This window comes from Desmodus rotundus, chromosome 4 (assembly GCF_022682495.2).
Source record: "Desmodus rotundus isolate HL8 chromosome 4, HLdesRot8A.1, whole genome shotgun sequence".
NCBI lineage: Eukaryota > Metazoa > Chordata > Mammalia > Chiroptera > Phyllostomidae > Desmodus > Desmodus rotundus.
The window spans coordinates 128,549,096-128,575,258 of NC_071390.1; the positions used below are offsets into that span (position 1 = coordinate 128,549,096).

Consider the following 26,163-nt stretch of genomic DNA (forward strand, 5'->3'; position numbering starts at 1 on the left):
CACTTCAAGTGGAGTAATTTGCTTGAGGAGTGACACAGTTGAGTATCAGAAGACATAGACATCTTCCAGCGAAGGAAGGGACCATCAACAAGGCAGATACATTCTAAAATTTCAGATAACCTTAGCCCACATCCTTGGGCTTGGTATTAGGGCAAGAGGCTATAAGGGAGCAGAATGCAGGGTTAGCTCCAGTGGTTGTTAAGAAGAATATGTGCCAAAATTAAGATGCCTCTACATTATGAGAAAGATGGTATCTTTAAAAAAAATTGCAGTATGAAAAAAATGTGGAACACCACAAACAATATCCAGGTATTTACACCACTGCTTCTTCCCAGTGCTGAAGGATTGGCTCTTCCATATTTAGAACAGTAATTGGATGAGAGAGTAGGCCTCTCTAATTTCGTGATGAGATGGACAACAAATGGATTGCTTGAGAAAAAATGAACTCAGTGCAAAAATGATCGCAAGGTACCGAGTATGGGAATGGACGTGTGCTCTGACCCACCCTATTACCTTTCTCGTGACAGAGATTGAGAGGCCACAGCACCATCCACTCACAAATTTCTCATCTCCCACAGACTATTAGCAAGCACATATATTGTTCTTTTTAAAAAGACCATCAAAAGCAAGCAATATTTCTTTAAATAAAAGGAATTGCTTAGAAATATATAGTCTGTGTTATGGGAGCAGCATGATTTACTTAAGGACAATAGATAATAATTCTAGCTTTTTATTCCATATATTTTCCATGAGAAAAAGAATGCATGTTTACATATTTGTGTGTGTGTGCATCTTAGTCTGCTCAGGCCGCCAGAACAAAAACCATAGAGTTTGTGGCTTAGACAATGTAAATTTTTTTGTTTTTTCACATTTCTGGAGGCTGGCAGGGCTTACATTTCAGGGTTAGGGCTTCAACATATGAATTCTGGGAGGACACATTTAGTTCACAATAGCGTGTGAAACCTCTGGTCCATGTAAGGAATTTTTCTGAATCTCTTATGATAATCAGCCATCTTGCAGCCTAGCTGAGGAAAGGGAGTATCTAGCAATTATGTGGATGATGGCACAAGGCCAGAGGCTACCTTTGTTATTTGTCATCCTCTGTCACTGCTGTAGAAGCTGGGAAGAGAGGGGTCATAGTATTTCTTTATAAGACAAAGTATATGTCATTATAAAAAGTATTTAGAAAGTGCTTTCTCTATACAAGTTATTGCTCTAGGAATTTTAGGAAACACTTTCAAAATATGATTATTTTCCTCAAGCAGTTTATAATGTATTTGACTCTGTGGACAGTTCAGTTATTTTAAGGACCCATGCTTAGCCGAGCATAATCAGCCAATACATATAAAAAGAAATGCTGTTAATGAGTCATAGTTTTTTGTGAATTTTTTTCTGATTGACTCCTGACTTATTTTGCTCTATGTGTGCTTGACTTACTTATATTGATGTCTTATTTAAACTTGCTGACCTCACTGAACTTTCATCCTTTTAAGTTTGGCAGGCAGATAGGTTGCTTTCTCTAACTTTGATACCTCTCTCTCTGTTCCTAGTGTAGAAAGAGGGGAAAAAATGCCCCCTACCAAAAACAAAACAAAACAAAACAAAGGCAAAATTCCTTTGATGCAGGAAAAACACTCTCTAGCAAAGTACTTTGATAGCTTTTAGGAGGTAGCAAATGTGGGAGGTGGTCTCCTCCCTCCAGATAATTATTTTGATAGGCTCAAATTAAACGAAGACGAAGATGGTTCGCTCTGCCTGAAAACAGTTGTAGAAAGGGAATGTAGAAACCAGAAATAGATGAGAAAAGATAAGAAAGAAGGAGGGGGAGATACCAAGAAAGGAGGTTGGTCAGGGTACAACATGAGAAGTTCAGGTGGTGTTGATACAAGATGAAGGACCTTTTTGTGTTTGATTTCAAGTTCCTTGATATAAACTTGTGTTGGGATTCTTTGAAAAAGTGATTGAGTCGTAACCAATGTAGTGTGCAGGACAAAGAAGAGAGAGTATGTATAGGAGAGAAGATAAAGCATAGGTAAAGATAGATGTTAGCAGCATTAAGAAATAAGAGCCAGCAATGTGAAGGATAAATGCAAGCAGTCCTTCCTAACTCTTAAATTCTTAGAAATCTGGAGAGGGTGGTGGTGGTAATTCTGGTTGTTCTCCACAGGTGGGATCAGCATGGGGGTAAAGGTACTACCTCTAAAGGGACAAGAGCGCCCTATTGGGCTCAAGGACTCTGGGGGCATTCATCCCCCAGAGATGTGAATGTGAATTATATCTACTCTGTGGAGTTTAAGGTCTATGACTTGTGATCATCCTCATCAGCTTCCTCTCAAGACTCTAGGCATTGTCCTCTTCTCACATCTGTCCCAAGGCCTCTAGACCCTGAATATCAGAGAAAATAGAGATGCAAAGATTTTAGTAATGCTCTGTGGTAAGAAGGGTATTTGTGTAACATTAGTGAATGAGGACAATCAGTGATCCTGACAATCTGTTCAATTAGTGATCATAACAATCTGGTTCGGGACTATTCGTTTTCTACCCACAAGGGTTCTGTTTTGTGCCAGACATTGTGCTAGGTATCACAGGACTCCCAAAGATGAATCCTTGAATCCAAGAAGTCACCTATCTGGGATGAATGGCATAAGCTTGCAAATGACCGTGATATAAGGCCAAATGAGAAGCACCGTGAAAAAACACCCAACCACTCAAATCAACCAACAAAAAATGAAGTGGATCCCAGAAAGAATAAGTAGTCCAATATTGTCTGAAGATAAGGCATTTTCTAGCAATGACATGCACAGCTTTCATGCCGTGAAGAAGAGCACATATAAGTTTAACACAAAGAGCAATGCTAATCGTGAAAGTAATTGTTATCTTTTTCAAATGTCTGTGAGGTATTAGACATATAAATGGATTATTCCATCTATACCTAAAAAATTAAGGGGGGATATCATTTTCATTATATATATAAGAAAACAATCAGAAAGATTAAATTATTTGCCCACTGTCATATGGCTAATAATTGACACAGCAAGATTAGAATCTGTGTAATACCAAAGTCCAGTTTACTGTGCTTTGTTGCTTCGGAGCAGTTCACAGATTTGTGAGAAAGCAAACAGTCAGAATGGAAAAGAATTTTCTGTGAACTATGTACTGAGACCAAACTTTGAGCAATGACATATAGATCAAGGCTTGTTTGCAGTTAGTAGACAAACTCCAGTTCAAAGCTCTTTACTGCTGTCTTTTAAAATTTGGTGTTCTCCCAGATCCCTCTTTTCTCTACAATTTCTCTTTCTCCTCCAATCACATGGCTACAATAACCCTCTACAAGATTATGATTCCCAAATCTTCATCTCCAGCCTCAATCTTGTTCTGGAGGGTAAGAAGCACTATTCAACTGCCCATCAACTTCTCGTCTTCAAGGTCTTAAAAATACTTCAACACATGAACCAAGGGGTTCTGCTTAATAATTACACTAAGTCAACAGGCATAAACCAGATCTGTTTGAGTAAACTGGTCACTTGGTCTCAAGCTCGATACATCCCAAACTGAACATGTACTCAGTAAGTTCTTCTGATTTTATCTCATCCTTACCCCTTAACTTCATACATAGCTCTCATTTCCCACTAGCACTATCTCAGCCAGGCTACTTGCTGGATCATATGTTGCAAAAACTTCCTAACTTACCTCCTTATCACAATCTTGTCCCCCTTCATATCAAGGGAGACGATTTCAAAGCACAGATGTGAATTTTTATTAGCTTCCCTTTGTAGTATCTCATTATCTTAAGATGAAGTGTAAACTTGATTTAAAAGGTCTTGGAGATGTGGCCCCCACCAAATTTGCAGCCAATTTCCTTGATAGGGTAAGTTCCCTCATCTTTAAGCTTTGTGTTTTATTGAAAATTCATTTCTTCCGATTCTTTATGTACACCATGCTCGCCGTCACCAGAGGACATTTCCATGATTTTTGCCTGCACACTCTTTCCTCCCTTTTTATTTAGCTCACCTCTAATGTTTCTTCCGATCTCCAGTAGGACGGTACTTACTTCAGGAAGGCTCACCTGATGCCCTCCAAAGACGACAACTGTTTTTGTTTCCAGTCTCCTTAGCACTGCATCCATCACACCACTCTGTTGATTGCTGACAGAACTGTCTGTCTCCTCCACGAGATGGTAAATGCAGCAAGAGTAGGATGGTGCCTGCTTCTTGTTACTGACTATCCCCATCAAATCGCAGTGTGTGGCATGCAAACTTCGTCTTTTTGTTGAGTGGATAAATAAAACTTCCTTCTTTTAAGTGCTACTCTGTGCAATGCCCTTATTCTGAGCCTCTTATGCTCATTAATTTATTTAATCTTCATTCACTCATGATGGAGGTCCATCACCATCCTTACTTTATAGATGATGAAAAAAAAGCCAAGAGAAATACCTCACCCAGAGTCATGTAACAAATAAAAGGAGAGAAACATGTAGACGTGGTCCCACGTCCACACGTCTAGCTATGACACTGCACTGCCTTTCTGGTCATAGGGCAGAAAATCGCAGAGGCCTGCTGGGTGAGGAAGACTACGGAGAGAGGTTAAAGGAAGACACAAAACAGCTCAATGTCAGAGGAAAAGTCCAAAAAGGACTAGACTGACAGTAAAGTTACTCCTGGTTTAATCTCATCAGGGTCTCAGTGTTTGAGACTCGTGACTCACAACCCACCTCCAGCTTGTGAGTCACGTATTATTTATAGTTACTTGTCTATATATATCTATAATATTAAAAAACCCATAATTTTATAAATTCCTATTTATTGTCAAGCTTCTTACTTATGTCCCTTCTAATCTTTTGATAAAATAATGAGATTGAATTGTCCAGCCTTGAGCACATTTCCATATCATTAAATTTTCTTCCACAAAATTATTTTTAGGGCAGTGTATTATTTCATCTTATGACTGTGTCATACTTATTTCTTACTATAGCTTATTTGTTTTTTGAATAGTAACTATAGAATAGTGAATCGCCTGTGAAGCTTTAGAAAAAACTAATGTATAGGTCCCAACTCCCAAAGATTCTGATTTAATTTGTCTGGGGTGCAGTCTAGGCACTGAGAATTTTAAACGTTCCTCTAGGAAATTTAATGTGCAGCCAAGACTGAGAACCCTCACAGAGAGGGAAGCTATGAGGTGAATTCCTAGGATCAGGTGGCATTTCCAAGTGCTCTTTATTGAGTATTAACACAATCATGTTGAGTTGCTAAGTGAACAGTACAGCTGACCCACTTCAAAGTTTGGCATACATGCAAAATTATTTTGTAACAAATGACACTACTATAGGACTTGGTTCACCAGGGTTTGTGCTCTAACTTTTGTATGTTAAACCATACCCAGTATTCTAAATACTTAAAAAAGGACCTTATGCACCTACAAAGGAGGGGGAAAGGATTTTTGAGCTAAACAACATGATAATCAAGCAATGGCTTCTTCAGCAAAAGCCTGAGTTGGTCACTGTGTCCAGAGCATGGCGTGCGATGAGCCTTTGGTTGATACTTTTAAATGGATTCATGTATGTAGTTAAATTTCATACAACCTGCTCTCTTTTCTTTATAGCCTCATTAACTTTTTTATTTGAAAGCAAGTAATTCTTGTACAATTCAGGGAAAATCATCTCTTTCACTGGTCTGTAGTTTGAGGAGAATATTTGTTATATTTGTAACATGGAATGAATTTGGAAGTTTTTTTCTTTTTCCACCCCAAAGAAGCCTGTGTCCTTGAACATTAAATACAAATAATCCCTGTGCTGTTAATTATTGGCAAGTTGTCCATTTCAACCTAAGGAAATAAAGTGACAGATATACCAATAAAAGATTACTAGTTAACAGACATTGCTTGAGAAGGGTATAAAAGAATTTCAGCATGGTTTTCAATATTCTTCCCTGACCTTTGCCAACAACAACAGAATAACTAATCATCATGAAGTGGGTGGTATCAATTTTTTTAATTTTCCTACTAAGTACCACTGAATCCAGGACAATGCATAACAATGCATACGGAATAGGTAAGACAGTTTGCATTTTATTTTTTGTCTTTTCTCTGTATCAAAATCGTAAATTTGCATTTATTCATTTGTCTTGATTTATTTATCACACTTACTCTTCCACCCAGGGAAAAATATTTAATTAGTGAATATTTTTAAATGCATGATAAACTTGTAGCTTTATAAGGTGTTTACAAAATTATGGAAGTGCTTAACATTAAGAACGGTTTGTATTCTTCATGTTGAATTAATTTTTTTACAGAACTTGTTTAATAGATATATATGTATATCATATATATTAGACCATAATCTTGGTTCCATTACACACAACCCCCCTCAGACTGGTGAACTAAGTAGTATAAGTAACATCTTTATTCTTTACTTTAGAAAAAATGGGTCATTATCTGACTGAAGAAGGATCAGTGGAGCTGGGATACAAGTGGGAAGGAAACTGTGGTGTACACACTGTTCCAGAGGATGACTAAAATCAATACTTCTAACCATTTGATTTCCAAGCCTATTAGAGCATCACAGTACAGGAGAGAAACAATTTGAAAACATAAAATCTGGATTTTAGTGCTGTCTACTATAAATTATTCTTAACTTTAATTCTTAGTTTTCTCAAGTACAGAATCAAGGTGTTTAGAGAGATGATCCCTAATGTCTCCTCATTTCTAAAATTGTATATTTCTAACTTGAATATATTTACATGTAATAATGATTACTTTCCTAGTTGCAAATGAAACCATTATTTCTCATGAAGTTTATCTTGCTTTCCAGCCTCCGTATTGGATTCCTCCCAGTGCTCTGCAGAGGTGAATTTAGTCGACCTGTAAGTTTTGCTTGTATAAATTCATTTGAAACATGCAGAGCAGTGACGATTTTAGTTAACTAATTAAATGAAACTGGGCAACCCTATGAATTTTTAAAGTATAAAAGCGAATTGGGCAATGCCAAGAAAAGTCATTTATATTCAATATCAAGCTGATATTGAGGAGGTTGAGCTGTTGGCCTGTGCCTTAGATGTTAACTAGACCTCTAGATTCCTTGCAATTCCATGAAACAAACCAAATCAGATGTTAGAAGCTGAAGATTAGCATCTGATCAGTGACAACCAAAAAGAATTAAGAAATTCTTCTCAATACCAATAAGATGATATTGCAGTATTCTCTATCCTGAATACTATTTAAATACAAGTAACAAAAAAGAAGAGGTAAAATATTTGATTTTCTGTTATTTATAGAGGGTGTATTGTTCATTTGAATATTATATTTCGGTTCCACACTTCTAATAATGAATTTAAAAGAATGTACTGCTACTACTGTTTGTACAGGGAAGCCTGCTAACGCAATGCTTTGGGTCAATCCGTGAGCACTGTAGTCTTGGATCAAACCTTGATTATGCTGAGTAGTCACAAGCAGAGGTCTGATGACTAGTTCTTTGCTTAAATTTAAATAAGGTCAAGTTCAAGGAGTTCATCATCACCAAGCCCTTATTATATGAAGTGTTGAAGGGATTTATGTAAGAAAAAGAAGATTAAAAAAATGACAGCAAACTCACAGTTATTAACAACCACACCTAAAACAAAAACAAAAGCATACTAAGCAAACAACTAGAACAGGAAAGAATCACAGAACTGGAGATCATATGGAGGGTTATCAGCAGGGGTGTGGGAGGGGGAGAGAGGGGAGAAAGGTACAGAGAATAAGTAGCATAGATGGCAGGTAGAAAATAGACAGGGGGAGGTTAAGAATACTATAAGAAATGTAGAAGCCAAAGAACTTATCTGTATGACCCATGGACATAAACTAAAGTGGGGGAATGTGGGTGGGAGGGGGTGTGCAGGGCAGAGGCGAATAGAGGGGGGAAAATGGGATAACTAATAGCATAATCAATAAAATATATTATTAAAAATTTAAAAAAATAAAAAGAATATCTATAAAGAACATAGATACTCTCAATTACAATTGCATTGCAAAAAGGAGGAACCACTCTTATGGGAAATTCACTTATTTTGATTTTTAACAGATATATGTAGATTTATGGGGAAAGGGGACAAGAAGAAGACTGATATTTTTCCTGTATAGCTGGAACTTAATTTCCCAGTAAGTTTTAGTAAAGGTCATCCCCTAAATAGGTTACAACATAACAAAAAAAATTACAAAGAAAAACTAAACTTGAGAAAAACAAGCTTGATATGTCTTCTCCTTAAGCATTTACTATATTTTTATTTCAGAGTTACCATATTTTTTGCCCAGTTTGTTCAAGAAGCCACTTATCAGGAAGTAAACAAAATGGCAAAAGATGTATTGGCTGTAATTGAGAAACCCTCTGGCCATGAGCAGACTGCAGGGTGTCTAGAGAGCCAGGTGAGTGAATAATAATGATGATGATGATGATGATAATAATAATAATAATAAGATATTTGATGAAAATTTACCATGTAGAAGAGAAAATTCAGGGGTAACATGAGAAATACATTTAAATATTTAAAGAAATGTTGTGTGAATGAGGCATTAGATTAGTTCTGAATTGCTAAAGATGGTAGAAGAGAGAATAATGAGTACCTGTTATAAAGAGACAATATAAGCATGATGGCTAAGGGCTAAGGTTCTGAAATAAGAGTATCTGGGTGACCACAAGCATATTTCTTAACTGCTTTGAGCTTTAATTTCCTTATTTATGAAATAAGGAATAATCATAACTTCCACTTCAAGATTGTCATGGAAAATGATACGATAATAGTAATAGCAATTAATTTTTATTAAGCACACAATGACAAGCATTGTTCTAGAGAGTGTTACATACATGTGGATGATCATAGTATTTTACGACATAGAGCAGAGACAGCACTCACGAATCAGAATGGATATCCAGTGAGCCAAGAGACCCTGGCTGGGGCTTATTGGCAGAATACCTGCTTTGCTTACAAATGCAGACTTATTAAATCTCTATGATAATTCAAAAGATAGATGCTAATCTTTCAGTTGAAGCAGGTGAGTCATAGAGAAGTTAAGTAACTTGCTTAAGGGATCCCAGACCCAACCAGGATTTAAACAAGGACATGTGGCTCCAGAACAAACACCCTTGGAGGCTTCATCACACTAAGCCCACACTATAGGGAATGTGAAGTGCATGGCACATAGGCTTGCCAGATTTAGCGAACAATAAATAACAAAACATGAAGATTTGAACTCAGATAAACAATAACTACTTTTTCTAGTATAAAGATATCCTAATGTAGAAGATCAATAAATAATAAGTGTTGTTATTTTATCTCATTAAGAAATGAACTGTATAATAGTTAGAGGTATCCAATTATGGAACAAAATGCCCAGAGAATCCTTTGACATGATGGGTTGATGAAGTCGCCAAAAGATAATGTGTCTGGGATATTGTAGAGGAGATGCCCTTTTAAAGTATTTTCCAACCATAAATTTGATGATTTAATAAAAATCTCTCTTTTGCATCTCTATTTTTTACATTATCCTGATAATCTTTTAAAGATGTGTATAAATTAAACAACATATATTCCTTATTGCAACTTTACCTCAGAGGAGAAAGTCAAGTAATTTTAGATGGGTGATTTATTTCTTATAACCTTAAAGTCGTGGTTTTTATGTAGATTAGGAACTGGAAGTCTTACTCAAGATAGCCATGATTCTCTAAATAGTAGCAGTAATAAAAGCTGAAGTAAAGGTTTCCTGAAATGAATGAAACACAGTATTCCTCACAGTCCCTCTGCAGTAATATTGGTGTCATTGTGACCTTGGTAAAATTTAGGCAATAAAGGAAGGCTTCAAACATTAAAAATGTACCTGTTCAAACATTTTAGCTAAATCTGTGATTATGACCCACAAAAATGTTTACTGTTATTTTTTTAATTTCAAGTTATTTTTATCTAAAAATAATATCCAATTTTAGATCTATGTCTTATCATAAAAGTCCCATGTGGAATGAGGTTCTCTGTCAGAAAATTGACTTAGAATAAAAAAGGAGAGCTTACACTTGTCACAGGCCAAATTGTTGGTAAAAGAAAAGGGTACAATAAAATATTTCATATTTCTTGAGGGGGAAGGAAATAAAATACTGCATGGTTCTTTTTCTTTTTAAAATAAAAATTTTGTTTAATAGTCCTGTGTATTACTTAAGATTGGAAACCAAAATTCCATTTCCCAGAAGGCACCAAAAAGAGCTATTTCGTCCGATTGAAACTAAATATGTTGGAATTTGTATGGGGAATTATTTTCTTAATCTGTAGTCCGGGTGTTGGATATTAGAAAAGTTTTAATGTGTTTTATAGGTTTTGTAAAAGTAAAGTTAGTTGTCTTTCATTAAAAACAAATCTTTCTGATAGCTATCTGCCTTTCTGGAGGAAATTTGTCACGAGAAGGAAATTTCTGAAAAGCATGGACTTTCACATTGCTGCAGCCAAGTTGAAGAGGAAAGACACAAATGCTTCCTAGCCCACAAAAAGGCCTCCCCAACGTCCATCCCACCTTTCCAACTTCCAGAACCTGTCACGAGTTGCAAAGAATATGAAGAAAACAGGGAGACATTCATGAACCGGTAAGGGTCCAAGTTAGTTAGAAGTGAGATTAAAACCCCAGAAAGGGAGCAGTACCAAGCAGAATCCACTATTTCTGCAAATTATAGGTGTACTCTAAAACATGGAGAAGTAGAAATAACATTTGGCATTTGATATCCTGAAGTCCTGGATTAGGAAATTTGGTGAGCAACTTGCAGTGTACCTTGGTTTCAACAACATGCCAGAGAGGCGCGGTGGAGACTGCACACCAGACTTGCCAGTGTTTCTTTAGCCTCTTGTGATACACCTTGGTTTTTCCCGGCTAATCTCTCAATTTTAGTTTGCCCAAGGATGCATTAGTACCTTGCAAAATGACTCCCTCTGGAGCCAAACACTTTTTTTGTGTGTTGAACAAATTTCCTGGAAACAAAAAAGTGCTAGTGATCCAGGAATGGTTAAGATACACTAACAGGCCTAATGTTGACCGTGCACTTAGGGTGTTCCAAGGACATGTGTGCTTGGAGCATACGATTAGATGAAGGCTCACAGCAACCTGGGAGGTCTCCTTGTCCTCTTCCTCCTTATTCTTCTTTCTCTTTCCATTTTGCAGATGAGGAGATTGAAGTTTAGGAGGTTAGGACAAGTGGGTGGGGGCACACTGCTAGTACATCCCCAAGTTGGGCTTGGACGCAGGTTCTCTGTTAAGAATGCCTGTATCCAACTCTTAATCACTTGTGTCTCCTGTGTTGCTGTGTAAACCAGAAGACGTGGGAACCTGCCTTTAGACTATCTCTGCTCTGGAGACTGCCAAGATGGATAATTCCATTGTGCACCAATGAAGGAAAAAATAAATCTACCATTCTGTTTTACTTAGTGGTGGTCTGGCATTGCTGTCCCTGGAAACATGTCTGAGTAGGCTTATTGAAAGGATGCTTTAATAAGAACCATAGGCAGCATCCCTATCTATTTTGCTTTTGAATTAGAGTATGGTATCAGTTGTCAGATTTCTTTCCCCTGGGGATTTTTAGTGACAAAAATTTTTCATAGCACATGGGGAAAATACGATGGTTTTGTGATTCTTTAAACACATTCCAGAGTTCAGTTCCAAGCAGTAGTAGTCTTATTTTATGTGCTTGTAAACCTTATCTGCTCTATTTCATTTCACAGATACATCTATGAGATAGCAAGGAGGCATCCCTTCCTGTATGCACCTATGCTTCTTTCTTTGGCTGCTCACTATGACAAAATAATTCCCCTTTGTTGCAAAGCTGAAAATGCAGTCGAATGCTTCCAAACGAAGGTATTATATTTGTGTGAATATCTGAACCAGGACTTTCTCTGGCTATGACTCATTAAAACCAAACAAAGTTAAAAATGGAAATATGCTTTGTGTGTGGAATATCATTTCCAGAATAGAGCGTAGTTCAGTATTCCAAACTCTTTGGGCTAAACAACCTGGATTTGCTTTGTTTTTCATTCACTTAGTCATTCAGCCAAAATTATTTTATTATTAAGGAAGTGAGTCCATGGGGAATAAAGAAAGATAAATGTAGAGGTGATAAATGAAAGAGAAGAGGAAGAGGTGAAAGAAGGAAGTAAAAGAAGATGGAGTGGGAGAAGAACAGGAGGAGCAGAAGAAGAGAGGAAACAATGCAGGGAAAACTATGATAAATGCTTTATATTCAATCTTTATTTTTTTGTTCAATAAGTATTTTTATTTTTTATTTTATTTTTTATCATTTTAAAATTAATGTTTGAGTACTTTATTCATTATCTCTTTTACTCCTTAGAACAAATTTGAGGTGTAAGTACAGTTGACCCTTGAACATTATCAACTCCTATGACTTCAAAATCTGTGTATAATATTGACTACCCCCCAAATTTAACAACCTTGGTATCCGTGGAGGATGGGCTCCAGGACTCCCCAGGATACCAAAATACATGAATGCTCAGGTTCCTTATATTAAATGGCCTAGATCAATGCATATAATCAGAACTCCACACCCACAGACTCCTAACCACAGTTCAAAAATAACACAGGTATTTATCAACAAAATCCACATATAAGTGGACCTACACAGTTCAAACTCATTTTATTCAAGGGTCAATGATATTATTGTCATTTAATAATCAAGAGAACTTAGGTTTAGAGAAGTGAATGGCTTTCTTAGGTTCAGAGAGCTAGAATAATATCCACAATTAATTACTTGCCACCAGAACTCCTGCAACAAAAATTTTTGAAGAATTATTACTACTCCCAGAATGTCAGGCTGTTATGCAATCCTTTTGTGCAACTGAGCAGACATTTAATAAATTATCAGTCTTCCATATGTCTTACAGTTGTTTACTTATTATCCCAAACATAAAAGTTATAAGGTTTTAATTTTAAGGTATTTAAAGAAAATCTATCTGGTGTAGATGCATATAAATCAACAGGAGAGAATGAATAAATGAATACAATTCTACAAAAATGTATTGCACTCATAATTTTTAGTAAAACCTTTATAGAATTTCACGTTACCTATATCTGTTGTTTCTGTAATTATTAGAGCCTATGAAAGACAATACACACTTTCTTGATGTCTTGTTTCTTTGGATTATAGGCAGCATCGATTACAAAAGAATTAAGAGAAAGCAGCTTGTTAAATCAGCATGTATGCACAGTAATGAGAAATTTCGGACCCCGAACCTTCAGAGCCATGTAAGTGTAAGTTCTACCTAGGGGAGAAGGTGAGGCTGCGGAACTACCATTTTACAATCTAAGTCCGTTTTCTCTCGGTCACTGGTGTAGCAAACACAGTTTCCTTTGAGGAGAGCTAATGTGATTAAGAATCAGGAAGTCTTAGGATTGGAAGGAAGCTCACAGTTCACTCTGCTGTTTCACGTTTATTAACCTAGAGGAGAAAATACTTAGAGAAGACTTCCCAGATTCATACTGTTGATCTAGTTTAGACACTCGTAAGTTCCTGGCCTGCAGTCACATTATGCCTCATAACGTTAACCTATGTTTTCCTAGATTCTCTTCAAAATAGATTAGTCTTCACTGATGTGTCATTTAATATTTTTAGCTTAAGAACAAATTTTTAATATCAATTCTGCTTCCTAGTCTGCTGAAAAGTCCATTATGTCAATTGTTCCTTCCTATGAAAATATTTACTTAAGTCAATAATATAGAATCGAGTGTTAAGAGCTAAAAAAAATAGTCATGTTTGAAGAACTAGGATGTATTCTCCTAGCTGATGAAAGTAATGCAGTTCACCGAAGTTTGTTTTCTTGTGCCAGCTGCGAAAAAGCTCAAAGGCAAGTTTGGAATTTTTCAATGGGCCATATTAACTTACACTTACCATATTTGCCTCCTCTCATTTCTTTTGATTGTTTTTTTCTATCAATCTACCATCTGTCTGTATCTATCTATCTATCTATCTACCTATCTATCTATCTATCTATCTATCATCTATCTATCATCTTTCTATCTATTATCTATCTATCTACCCATCTATCTATCATCTTTCTATTATCTATCTATCTATCTATCATCTATCTATCCTCTTTCTATCTATTATCTATCTATCATCTTTCTATCTATTATCTATCTATCTATCATCTATGCATCCTACCTCTATTTCATATTCTATCTATGTTGTTACAATAAAGAGGAATATAGTATAAACCCAGTTAAATCATCTAGTCCAACTTCTTCATTTTTATGTACAAATAACCTGAAAGCCAGAGAGATTAAAGTACTTTACCCAAGACCACAATGCTGGACATCAGAAGCTAGTTTTTCTAGGTCCTTCTCATGATTTGTTTTCATTATACTTATTCGTCTACTATGTCACTGGTCTCTAATTGTTTATATCCTGACGATGAGACACTGAAGTCACATATAAAAATCAGAGTACCAACGGTTTAGGTGTGCTATCTGGTATGGCAGCCACATGCAGCTCCTGAGCATTTGGAAGGCCACTGGTACCAACGGGAAACTGTGCTCTCAGTGTAAAATATACACCAGGTTTCAAAGACTTACTATACAGAAGAGAATGCACATTAGTAGATTAATGTGCATTAAAGGATTTTAGATTGATAGATTTTTATGTTGATTACATAGTAATAGATTTGTAATAGATTTTATGTTGATTACATATTAAAACAATATATATAAATTTTATCTTTCAATGATAGTTTGCATTCAATATTATTTTGTGTTAGTTTCAGGTGTGCAGCATAGTGATTGGTCAATTACATACTTTACAAAGAGGTTCCCCAGATATTTCAAATACCCACCTGGCACAATACATAGTTATTACCATTCTATTGACCATAATCCCTAAGCTGTACTTTACATCCTCATGACTGTTCTGAGGCTACCAATTTGAACTTCTTAACCCCTCCACCTTTTCCACCCAGCTTCCCCCAGCCCCCTCTCATCTGGCAACTATCAGTCTGTTTTCTGTATTAAAATGATATTTTTTAAATTATATTTTTGATATGTGGTGTTAAAATATATCATTAAAGTTAATTTAACCTGTATCATTTTACTTTTTAATGCAAGTACTAGAAAATTTTAAATTATATAATTGGTTAAAATACTCTTCAAAATTTAGGATGAAATATTTCTAGTGTAGCAAAACATCTGAGCTGCTAACCAAAGTGCATTAGTTGTATGCATTCCCATTTCATTTCTCTGTTTATTCGTGTGTCAAATGACACAGCAGAAGCGTAGGTTAAAGTTTTTAGTCATGGAGTTAGATCAAGGTAGACTGAATTTTTTTCTTGGAAGAGGACAGACTTATGTTTTACCTTCTCAATCTATTAGAAACTTAAAGATTGATTCATGAACCGATTTAAATTTATCTTAGTAATAAATATAAATTAGATATTATTATAATGAATTTATTATGTGAAATCCATAAGGTTTAACTTAAATTTCGTGAAGAAAATCCATCTTCGTTTGTAAAGCAACACCAGCCGCTTCAGGGGGTAGGGGTTTTACCTAGATTTCTCCTCGACTTAATGAGATATGTGGAAGGAGCAAGAATTGTTTTCTTACTTCCTTTTTGGGCCACACTACATGTCTGGGCACCATGACACATCTGAATGTTTAGTCTGCTCCACCTTCTGGACCCATTTCATTTATTTTCACGTATGTGCCCCTCCCTGTATTCTCAGAAGTATTCCCCCCACCAAGTAAAAAATGATTATCACTTAATTTTCCATTTCTTCATTGTTTATCCTTTTTAATTTTTTTCACCCCACTCACTATTCTGACCTAAATGCTCAGCATCAGTGGTGAATAGCAAAAAGTGCTTCCAGCACAAATCACAGGAAGGGTTTTAGGTAAAGATAAATCCCCTCCAAACCATTTGTGGGGCCAGGTCATCATTTACAGAGCCACTGCCTTGGGAGATCGCTGCATCTATAAGACTCATAACACTTTCCTTTCTATTTAAACAACAAGAACATCAGGTCTTTGTCTTTGGAGCCGCAGCTATATTACTACTCTATAATGTTATTTCGTTCTGATAGATAACCAAGATTAATTTCTTACTCTTTTTCCCCTTCTAGAACCATTACAAAACTGAGTCAAAAGTTTCCCAGAGCTAACTTCACTGAAATCCAGAAACTGGTCCTGGACGTGGCTCACACCCACGAGGAGTGTTGCAGAGGAGACGTGCTGGAGTGTCTGCAGGATGGGGTGAAGAGTCTCGCTTCCTAAAAAAGAGATGTTTCCACTCCCCGTTCTTTCTTTTGCCCTCGTGCTAAATGGGAGAAATCTTTTTGACCTGAATTGGTCACAGGTTATGGCAACAAGCTGACTTAGTGAAGTTACAGACGTCGTGCTAGTGAGAAACTCTTCTGTTGATCCTGCCTTTCACTCAGGGATGTTCTCCCCTTGTGAGACCAGCACCCAGTCACGCTCAGTTGTAAAGGAGGCGGTAACCTCTCAGAAGGCCTTCCCAGGGGAATTCTGGGGGTGGACCCTTCACTTTTAATGTCTTTGTTTTTTATTTGACACATATGTAGTAAATAATTTTTATGCAGTAGCCTCTGTGAGGGATATTTGTTGTTAAGGCACAAGCTGACCTCAAGGCATTTACAGGCTCATAGCAGAGATAAGCCTGGTGACCTCCTTGGGGGTGAGGGACTGTCTTTCACTTACTGTTATGGCCATAGGCTGCCAGCACCATGTCTGGTACCTGAGAGGCACTTTATTATATATTCATACAGCTAGCCCATGAATACAACAAAGTAACACAAGACACAACAAAAATAACACACAAAAGTATTCTACAAGGTAAAGCTAGCCCTCCCAAAGAGAGGTGCAAATAAAGGGCTGTGGGAGGATTAAAAAACAAAACCAAACCACCCAAACGACAGAAGCACAACTTCAGCACGGTGGCGTTGGTCTGTTTTGACCAACCCCATGCTTCTAGATATTGTACGAGAGGCCTGTCTCTTCCCAAATCACTACCTCTCTGGTCTGTATCATATACCTTCTTCTCCAAGGAGGCTTAAACATGGCTTCCAGAAGGTTGAAAGCGAGGATAAAATGTTCGTTTCAGTGGCATTTGGCTGAGTCAGTCTTAGAAGTCAGTGAGAAGCCAGGGATGCAGGGAGGACGGAGGGCGAGGGTCTCGGGGCCCAGGGAGAGATCCTGGGGCAGGAGTTGGAGATGAGCAGAGAGGGGGCTGCCACACAGACAGATTTTCTTATTTCATTTATTTGTGCTTTTAGAAGTATTACCTGCCTATAAGTGGCAGTGATAAACACTATTTTTGTCTTTCTCTGAGGTCAGTTTTCTCAGTTTTAACTGATAATTTTATTAATTTGTATAACCCTTTAAAAAATAGTTTTTTCAATTTTGGAGCTCATAACCACCTTTTCTTTTAAAGTGGAAACATTAATTTCCATATAGTATTTAAATTTGATTTTAATGAATGGGTAATTAGTTTTAAGTGTCCTTGTGGAGAATGCACAAATATTCAATCCTGTCACTGGACTGTGTAAGTTCTGCTTCTTTCTGGCCACTTAAGTGCACTGTCATTTTATTATACATAGACTGCCCTCTGGAGGTCATAGTGAGTCACTGCAGATTGTTTAAAGATGGAGCAGTTTGCTCTCCATGTTGTGACATCAACAGCAAATGTCTAGTAGCAAATTTCAATATTAATAGAAAGATATACGTAAATGTGCATGTAATTTTTTGAGGGGTACATTTCTCTCTTGTTTTTAAGAGCTTCCTATTAAAATAAATGAGTAGGTTTTAGCTGACATCTATCAAAAGAAATTGTCCAAACAGGGGTAGGTGGAAAGGAGTGAAGAACAGCAAACTGGAGAAAGCCTTAAAATAGGTGACAAGATAGAATGTCTTCTTTCCTGTTCTTTCCTTCCTATTTTACCCTTCCCTTTTCTCTTTTCCTCCCTTCTCTTTTTCCTTCTTTCCTTCCTAAAACTGGTCCTAAGGCCCTACATTAGAAATAAACCTTAAAAATTTGTACTTTATTTTTCCCATTACAGGGAAAAATTATGTCCTACATATGTTCTCAACAAGACACTCTCTCAAGCAAAATAGCGGAATGCTGCAAATTACCCACGCTTGAACTTGGTCAATGCATAATTCATGCAGAAAACGATGACACACCTGAAGGCTTGTCTCCAACTCTAAACAGGTTTTTAGGGGAGAGAGATTTCAACCAATTTTCTTCAAAGGAAAAAGATCTCTTGATGGCAAGGTAAATGCACTCTGTAAACGTATGTTCACACAAGCAAAGGTTATGCGGTTGACAGTTTTGGGGGGTTGAAATGGGGACAGAAGGCTATGGTTTTTGAGCTCTGTTGGTGAGAACAGTGCTAGAGTGTCCTGAACTAAAATATATATAACAGATAACTAGGGAATAAGGAATGAGATCTATTATTAACTGGCTTGTTTTTGGCTGTATTTTTTTTTTTTGCATGAATTTCACTGGAATCTGAAGCATTGTCATCCCTGTATAGGTTACTCATCTGAAGGTCACTATTGAACTTGCACATAGGGTGTGAATATTTTTGTAATAATAAGGGTTCATGATTAAGAATGTGATTTTTCACTGTGCATGTTTTAAGAATTTCTCCCCCCAGATAATGCTAGTTAAAAGGGCTTTTATTGAGAAAGTTTATTTGGTATTTATTGAATTCATGTTTTATTTTTGTAAGAAAACAAAAAGGTGTTTAGAGACATTTGCAGTATAGTAGTTTGTTGCGATGTAATTGATATGACACATTGTCATTCTGTTTGCCTTTAAGGGAAGCAATCAGTTAACACATTTTCCTTTATTGTGTAGTGCATATCTGGACGGCTATGGACACTATTAGAGGAAGGATTTGTGCAGCTCTTACGAAATTATACTTAATGATCTCCAAAGGTCTTTCTAAATTTGAGAGTCTGCTTCTAATGTAGTAATGAAAATAATGACCCAATTTTCTCCTTAATATTCCTTGAGGATATTAGTTTATTGTTACATTAAATTTAGATACCCACACATTGTTTGCACAGCTAAATAAAATTATGCAGATGCGAACAAAGTCAAGATTTAAGAACCCATGTTGACAATTTATTGCTGGCAGAACTAACAACCTCTTTCTATAACCTTGGAATACAATTGGTAAACTCGAGAATTATCTTTAAATTGGTATATTCATATACTTCCACGGCTTATTGTTTATGTAATAGAAGCAGTTCTTCAATTGGAAAGGTTCTTTGCAGTAGAAATTTTCTCCGCTGAGAATGATCTTTCTCCAGATACTAGTGTGACTCCTTTCACCCAGGTGTCTGGTCCAAAAAAGCCACCCAAAAAGAATTTTCTTGACCACACACTCTAACTTAGGTGTCACCTCTTTCTTTCTCTTCTAACTTTATTTGTCTTCGTTTATTTAGCACTATTGAAAATTAGATCACCTACTTCTTATTTATCTGTTTCCGCCTCCCTATCATGTGTGCTTTTTAAAAAAAATCCTCACCTGAAGACATGCTGATTGATTTTAGAGAGAGAGGGGAAGGAAACGGGAGAGAGGGAGAGAAACATCAGCGTGAGAGAGAAACATCGATAGGTTGCCTCTCTCACACGCCCCTAGTGGGGGCTGAACTCACGACCTAGGCATGTACCCAGACCAGGAATGAAGCCCACTACCTTTCAATTTATGGGACGATGCTCCAACCAACTGAGCCACACTGGCCAGGGTTATAATGTATGCTTTGGAGAGGTCAGGCGCTTTTATCTATTACATTATTGAAAATTTGCTTAAAGAATGCTTGCATAGAGTCGCCACTGGACAATTATTTGTTGAATAAATTAATGTAAAGTCAACAATTATAAAGCCAAACTGAAGGATGCAAAACAAGATGCATGATTTTAAAACACTTTGAGGGATTTTAGTTTGTACTAATAGTTTTGTCGTGCATATAGTTTAAATCATGTTTGATTTCCAGGGTTATTTATTTGGACTTTAACTTCTGATTACCATATAACAAAGGAAGGATTTTTCTCTTAATTCTAATAACATGATTTTTTCACACATATTTCAGATTTACTTATGAATATTCAAGAAGACATACTAAGTTTGCTGTCCCAGTAATTCTAAGAGTTGCTAAAGGATATCAGGAGTTACTGGAGAAATGTTCCCAGTCGCAAAATGCTCTCGAATGTCAGGACAAAGGGGTAAATTGCTCTAGCTTTTTAAGCAGATTCTGAAATACTGGATTGATGTCATCCATTAAAATATGCTGTTAGCTTGAAAGTATCTAGTTATTAACTAACAGTTAGCTTGTTGTATCTGTTTACTAGTATCTAGCTATTAAGTAGTTATTAACTTAGTTGTCAATAACTAATGGCTTACTTTCGAAATAAAAATGATACTCAAAAGTTCTTTGACACACAAAATAAAAATAATGCTAATTTTTGACAGCTTAACAAAGGCAAGATTTTGTATAGAAAGAACTGTAATCCTTAATCTAAAGATTGAATTCTGTCATCAGATAGCTTGGTGATTCACAAAGTTTTAAACTTAATCTTCCCAGGGTCCATTTGCTTTAATTCTCACAATTCAAACTTTGCCATCTTTAATATTTAAAATTTCATCTAAAATTGCTTTCTCTAAGATTGGTATCATAGAATACAATATTATTGGGCAAATTTTACATACAAAGTTATGTGTCTAAGAAGAGAGAAAGATGTCTGTAATGATGCTTGTATTGTCAGGAAGAAGAATTGGAGAAATATATCCAGGAGAGCCAAGCACTGGCAAAGCGAAGCTGTGGTCTCTTCCAGAAGCTAGGAGAATATTACTTACAAAATGCGTATGTTTTATTAAGCAGTATTTTCAGTAATTAAAAATTATGAACCGTTGAGGGAAATATACTTCTGTATTAGTCACCATGGCTACTCCAATTCCAGCTCCGCTTTCAGATTGGCAGTCGGTGTAACGTGATCACCCAGCTTTCCCCGAGAAGGCAGCTTTCCCGTTCCCCTGGATCAGGAGGAACAGGAATGGCCTGTGAAGTCTGATCTGTGTCACTGGCTTTGGGTTCCCCCAAGTCATGCAAATTTTTGCAGGAAAGATATCCATTCTGCCATAATCTGTCCGAGTTAAAACACTGCTAAACCAAAGTTAAAATCAATGAAGCTTCTGGCATTGGGAATAGGAGTCAACCTTCTGCCCAGCGCTTGTTTTCCCATTGTGATATGTTGGCCTAAGGGGAATATAAGGAGTGGCTGTTAGAGTAATCACATCTCAAAAGTTGGTCCAGTACCATGTGGGTTATAAAATGAGTCCATGTATTCGGGTACCAAAAGAAGGTCTTTGGGAAGAATGAGTCCCAAAACTCATGAATGACTCAGCAGGATTTGGTGAAACATGCCTTGCAGGTTTCTTGTTGCTTACACAAAGAAAGCCCCTCAGCTGAGCCCGCCTGAGCTGCTGGCCTACACCAGGAAAATGGCAATCGCAGCAGCCGCGTGTTGCCAGCTCAGTGAGGAGAAACAGCTGGCCTGTGGTGAGGGCGCGGTGAGTGTCTCATCTCATCCTGTCTTGTTTCTGCCCTGTTTGAAATGGCCTCATGGTTCCCACTGAGGGAAAGTGGCAAAAACCAATGTGGAGGTGGCTGAGAGTTGTCTGGACAGTTACAGTCGGAGGGGGTGTGAAAATTTAGCTCTGGATAGTTAGACGTGGCCAGGCTTCTGCCCTTCTAGAACAGCTGGTGAGAGTGCAAACAGTTCACTCAACAGTGTCTGAGCAAGCTCGATATAAAGGGAGGAGAGAACAACCAACACATCATTCACTATAGGATTTTCTTTTCTTGTTCACTAAATACTTAATTGAATGTTTAAAAGAAAAGATAAGCTTCATCTCGATTGATTAAAATTAGTCATTTAATTTTAGCCATACTTATATTTTTACTCTTTGTAGTATAGTATTCTTATGGCCTTAGGAATAATTTATTCCCTTCAATAGGGTACAGGGTACAAAACAAGATAAATCCCATGTTCTTAATAGTAAAATGACTAATGTCACTAGTGCCCTATGATTATGGGGATTTTTTTTCATTATTTTTTTCCTTAAAGTTGCAACTATGACCAAAATTGTATACAAAGTTTTCCCTTTTCCTCTTTTTGATGAGGGAGAATGATTTACTAGTTAGTCTTCATGTCTTGAAACTTCTCACCAAAGATTAGAAGGAAAAAGGAGAATTTCCTGTGATTAAGCATCGTCTTTGTCATTTATTGAATTCTACCGTGTTGGCAGGAGGCAGAGATGCAGGGTGGTGTGATGGCTCAGGAGTGTGTTTGGGAAGGCTCCTGTCTACAGTCCCTTCCCACTTTCAACATGGGTTAGTCATGCCACTGGGGGAGCTAGCTACCTCACTGAGCTTGAACTTTTCATCTGATATTTGAGAACAAAAATTGTGCCACCCTCATTAGATGGCTGTCCAAGGTAATGTGCCCAGCTCACTCAGGACTAGCCTAACACATGGTGTGCACACAAAATGTGTTGGCTCTTATTACGAGTTACTAATAGGTACTTAAGAAATATCTTCAAAGTGTGGAAAATAGGAGGATTCTACATGGGGAAAACCTTAAAGGCACACACACACACGTGTGTGTGTGCGTGCCCTATTTCTTTTCAATTAGGAATGACTACGTTTACACTATTCTTACCTTCAAAAAGTGATTCTGGAGCCCAAAAGTAAAATAGAAAACTCAGCCAGATAAACATGGAAAATGTAAGCCCTGTATTGATTTCCTAGGTCAAGGCAGAGATTTTTTTGTCCTTTGGAAGGGTGGTTTGAGTAGCTGACACAAATAGCTGGAGGAACTGTCTTCAACATCACCTATAGGCCATCTGTCACTAAATGCTGAGGTTCATCCTGAACAAATGGGCAAACAAGAATCTATAATGCAGCAACAAATGATCCTACAAAAACAGCAACTTTTCTTGTAATATTAAAAATGACCATACATTAAAAATTATTGTAACAATTTTCTGGAATCATTGTAATCTATTTTATGGCTAATGCTCCATCCCCTTTTTTGTTGGTGTTTTCCTCATTCTCCTAACTAGGCTGACCTTATTATTGGACAATTATGCATCAGGCATGGGGAGACTCCTATAAACCCTGCTGTCGGCCAGTGCTGCACTTCTTCATATGCCAACAGGAGGCCATGCTTCAGCAGCTTGGTGGTGGATGAAACATATGTCCCTCCACCATTCTCTGATGACAAGTTCATCTTCCACAAGGACCTGTGCCAAGCTCAGGGTGTAGCCCTGCAAACAATGAAGCAACAGTAAGAAATTGTTATGCTATCATGGAGAAGAGTGACTATGCCAGATAGCAGCTGATATTTGTGTATGCACACCCAGCACTCTTGGGCTCATCAGGAGAACATTATTACTCCAAAGCACTTAAAGTGGCTATCGGAGTGGTTTTCTCTCAGTACCTTGACAGCCTCACTTGGGTGTAGGTCTGGGAATATTTAGTAAGAAATTTAGACAATTTCTTGTTTATAAAAACAGTCTCCATTGTAACTATTGTGGTAATGTTATCTTGAGATTGAGAGAAATGAGAAATCTATTTTGGAAGATTAGAATAGATCTTTGCAGTGTCTCTGGGTACTTTCATTCCTACTGAATGAAACACTACTGAATCATTTTTCACATTGTTTACTTTTTGAAGAGAATAACCATAATGTTTGATTTACCCATGAAGTATGAGTGTTGAGACATGGAATGCACATTTCAATTTGTTGTGGGAGGCATTCTGTAACGGTGATGGTAATGCAAGTCAATGAAACTGATGGTGTCCAATGCATTTTAATGGTCCCATGCATTTTAATACTCTCTTGCTTTGTGAATGGTCTTCCTTCATTTTGGAAAATGTGTTTTTCCCTCTTTTTCTCTGTTAAAATCTGGTACATGTTTCAAGGTACAGTAAAAATGTTACCTCCTCTGGCAAGCCTTTCTTATTATCCCATTTGACATTAATTCCAGTGTAAAAGTATTGCTAAATGAATAGAGCAGAGAATTAGTATCGCCAGTGCTCCGGTAGAGGTGTCGTAATTACAGATGGCAGGTGTTGGGAAAGCCCTTGAGTATGGATAAGACAATTTAGAAGAGAGAATTGGAAAGGATATTCCAGATAAGTAAGAAAAATACTGCATTTCACCATGTATAAGTACGATAGAACTATGAAATAGTGTTTCCTCTATAATGTGCACAAATGCAGACCAGGGGAACGCTCGGCATGTTTCTAAGCTGTCTTTCCAATGAAAGTATTAGACAAGGTGTATGAGCTAAGTCATAAGATTATGGGTTGACGGAAAGAAGGTTTATGGTAAGGTTGCTAAGGCTCTGAAAATTCTCTATTGGGAAAGCTTAAGAAAAATATCATTGCATAACAGACTTCCCTTGTGTTTTGTTTTGTTTTAAATCATAGGTTTCTCATTAACCTCGTGAAGCAAAAGCCACAAATAACAGAGGAACAACTTGAAGCTGTCATTGCAGATTTCTCTGGTCTACTGGAAAAGTGCTGCCAAGGTCAAGAACAGGAAGTTTGCTTTGCAGAAGAGGTATGTACAGCTCATTTTCAGACTCAAAATGCTTGGTACAGAATTTTCTGCAATGAATAATGAAAAGGACACCCCCTTAATCTATAACTTTAAAATAATGCCACAGAGATTTAAATTTGATTTAGAAATAGGAACAGTTTTCTCACCAAATAGTAGAAAGAAGTAAAATTAAAAAAAAATATTAATAGAATTAGTCATTTTATTTCTTAGTAGAAAAGACAATAAAGTGAATATATAGTTAATTGATGGTAATTTAGACAGTTTCTGACCTAAAATTTATCAGTTCAGCTAAATGGATTAAAAGAATTTATTAGCAAATGGATTGCGCAAATAGGATTCTAGAGGAATATTTATAGAAAATATATCTGAACTCATTTGGAAACATGCCTTAGAATATCAATAGAGTAGTAATTAGGAATTATCTTAATGTAATTACTTAGCAATTTTAGCTGAATTTGTAATTAGCTACATTTTGTAGCCTTTAGTTTGTATCACTAAACATATTTAAATATAGCATCACTATATTTTTAAAATGTATTCCATAACAGTCATTTTGCCAATTTTATCTATTTCATACTGCAAGAGTTTGGATATTTTTGTATAAGTTACAGAGATATGTAATATTTAGAAACATTTAGTTTTCCCATAGATAATATAATTAAATGTGCTTGAGTGTGTGCACTTATCAGTATGTGGCTGTGCTTTAGACATTGGTGTAAAGCAAGCAAAATCTACTACTGATGTGGGTGGGTTTTTTCTCTCTCTGGCCTCCACTGTCGCAGCTTGCTGGCATCAGAAATGTATATCTTTGTTTTTAACTAGGTAAACCTATAAACATGTGGATTCACCCTTGAATAGTGGAAAATTAGCTGTATGGCTGGCACAGTCATCCATTTCTTTATCTGAGGATTCTTATTTGTTCTTAATTTGCAGGGTCCAAAACTAATTTCAAAAACTCGGGCTGCTTTGGGAGTTTAAACTACTTGAGGTAACAAAAAATTTCAGACAAGCCTAAATAATGTTGATTTTCTCCCAAATATCTATCTATAGTGAAATGCACCCTAAGAACTACCATGAAATGCTTTTCTTAAAAACTAAGTGTAATTGAATAAAAATTTTTATTTTAAAGATACTGAAACAAAATTATGGCAACAATGTTAAATTAATGACTCAACTAACTCAAAATTCTTTGAGGTTAATTCAAAGGCTTCAGAGAAAGCCATGAGAAGAACTTCTTATTTATCTAATATTTCTCTGATATAAAATAATAAACCCTTTACCTTCTGCACCTAGTATTTAACTGTGCTTAACTTATTTATTTAACCTATTTAATTGGTTTATTTAGTAATTAATATATTTTTGTTCATATTACAGAGTGAAGAGAAGATAAAATACATCTTTGGGGTTTGGTGTGAACTTTTAAATTCTAAATGATTTTGGTACTTTTTATGAATTAATAAAATGATGAAGACTTTTATGTGAGATTTCTTTATCATAGAAATAAAATATCC

At 36.5% G+C, this 26,163-nt stretch overlaps 1 protein-coding gene across 2 annotated transcripts; it reads left to right on the top strand.

Annotated features, from left to right (window-relative positions):
• Nucleotides 1-5,927: 5,927 nt before the first annotated feature.
• Nucleotides 5,928-26,163, top strand: AFP (alpha fetoprotein). Of its 2 annotated transcripts, XM_024577350.3 has the most exons (15): nt 5,930-6,046; nt 6,806-6,857; nt 8,262-8,394; nt 10,383-10,594; nt 11,721-11,853; nt 13,157-13,254; nt 16,119-16,248; nt 18,072-18,286; nt 20,116-20,248; nt 20,789-20,886; nt 21,455-21,593; nt 23,148-23,371; nt 24,520-24,652; nt 25,586-25,640; nt 26,027-26,163. In XM_024577350.3, exons 1-14 carry the CDS (start codon nt 5,962-5,964, stop codon nt 25,628-25,630), a joined length of 1,830 nt encoding a protein of 609 aa, XP_024433118.2. In that variant the 5' UTR covers nt 5,930-5,961; the 3' UTR covers nt 25,631-25,640; nt 26,027-26,163. The 2 variants fall into 2 exon arrangements, with proteins under 2 accessions (XP_053778964.1, XP_024433118.2); XM_053922989.1 differs by lacking the exon at nt 26,027-26,163 and having other exon boundaries at nt 5,928-6,046; nt 25,586-25,641.

What these genes read in the sequence shown, in the direction of transcription:
- AFP (XM_053922989.1), top strand. Translation starts at nt 5,962, where the DNA reads ATGAAGTGGGTGGTATCAATTTTTTTAATTTTCCTACTAAGTACCACT. An exon ending in TAACAATGCATACGGAATAG is followed by an intron (nt 6,047 to 6,805) that starts GTAAGACAGTTT and finishes CTTGCTTTCCAG; the next exon opens with CCTCCGTATTGGATTCCTCC. An exon ending in GAATATTACTTACAAAATGC is followed by an intron (nt 20,887 to 21,454) that starts GTATGTTTTATT and finishes CATGCCTTGCAG; the next exon opens with GTTTCTTGTTGCTTACACAA.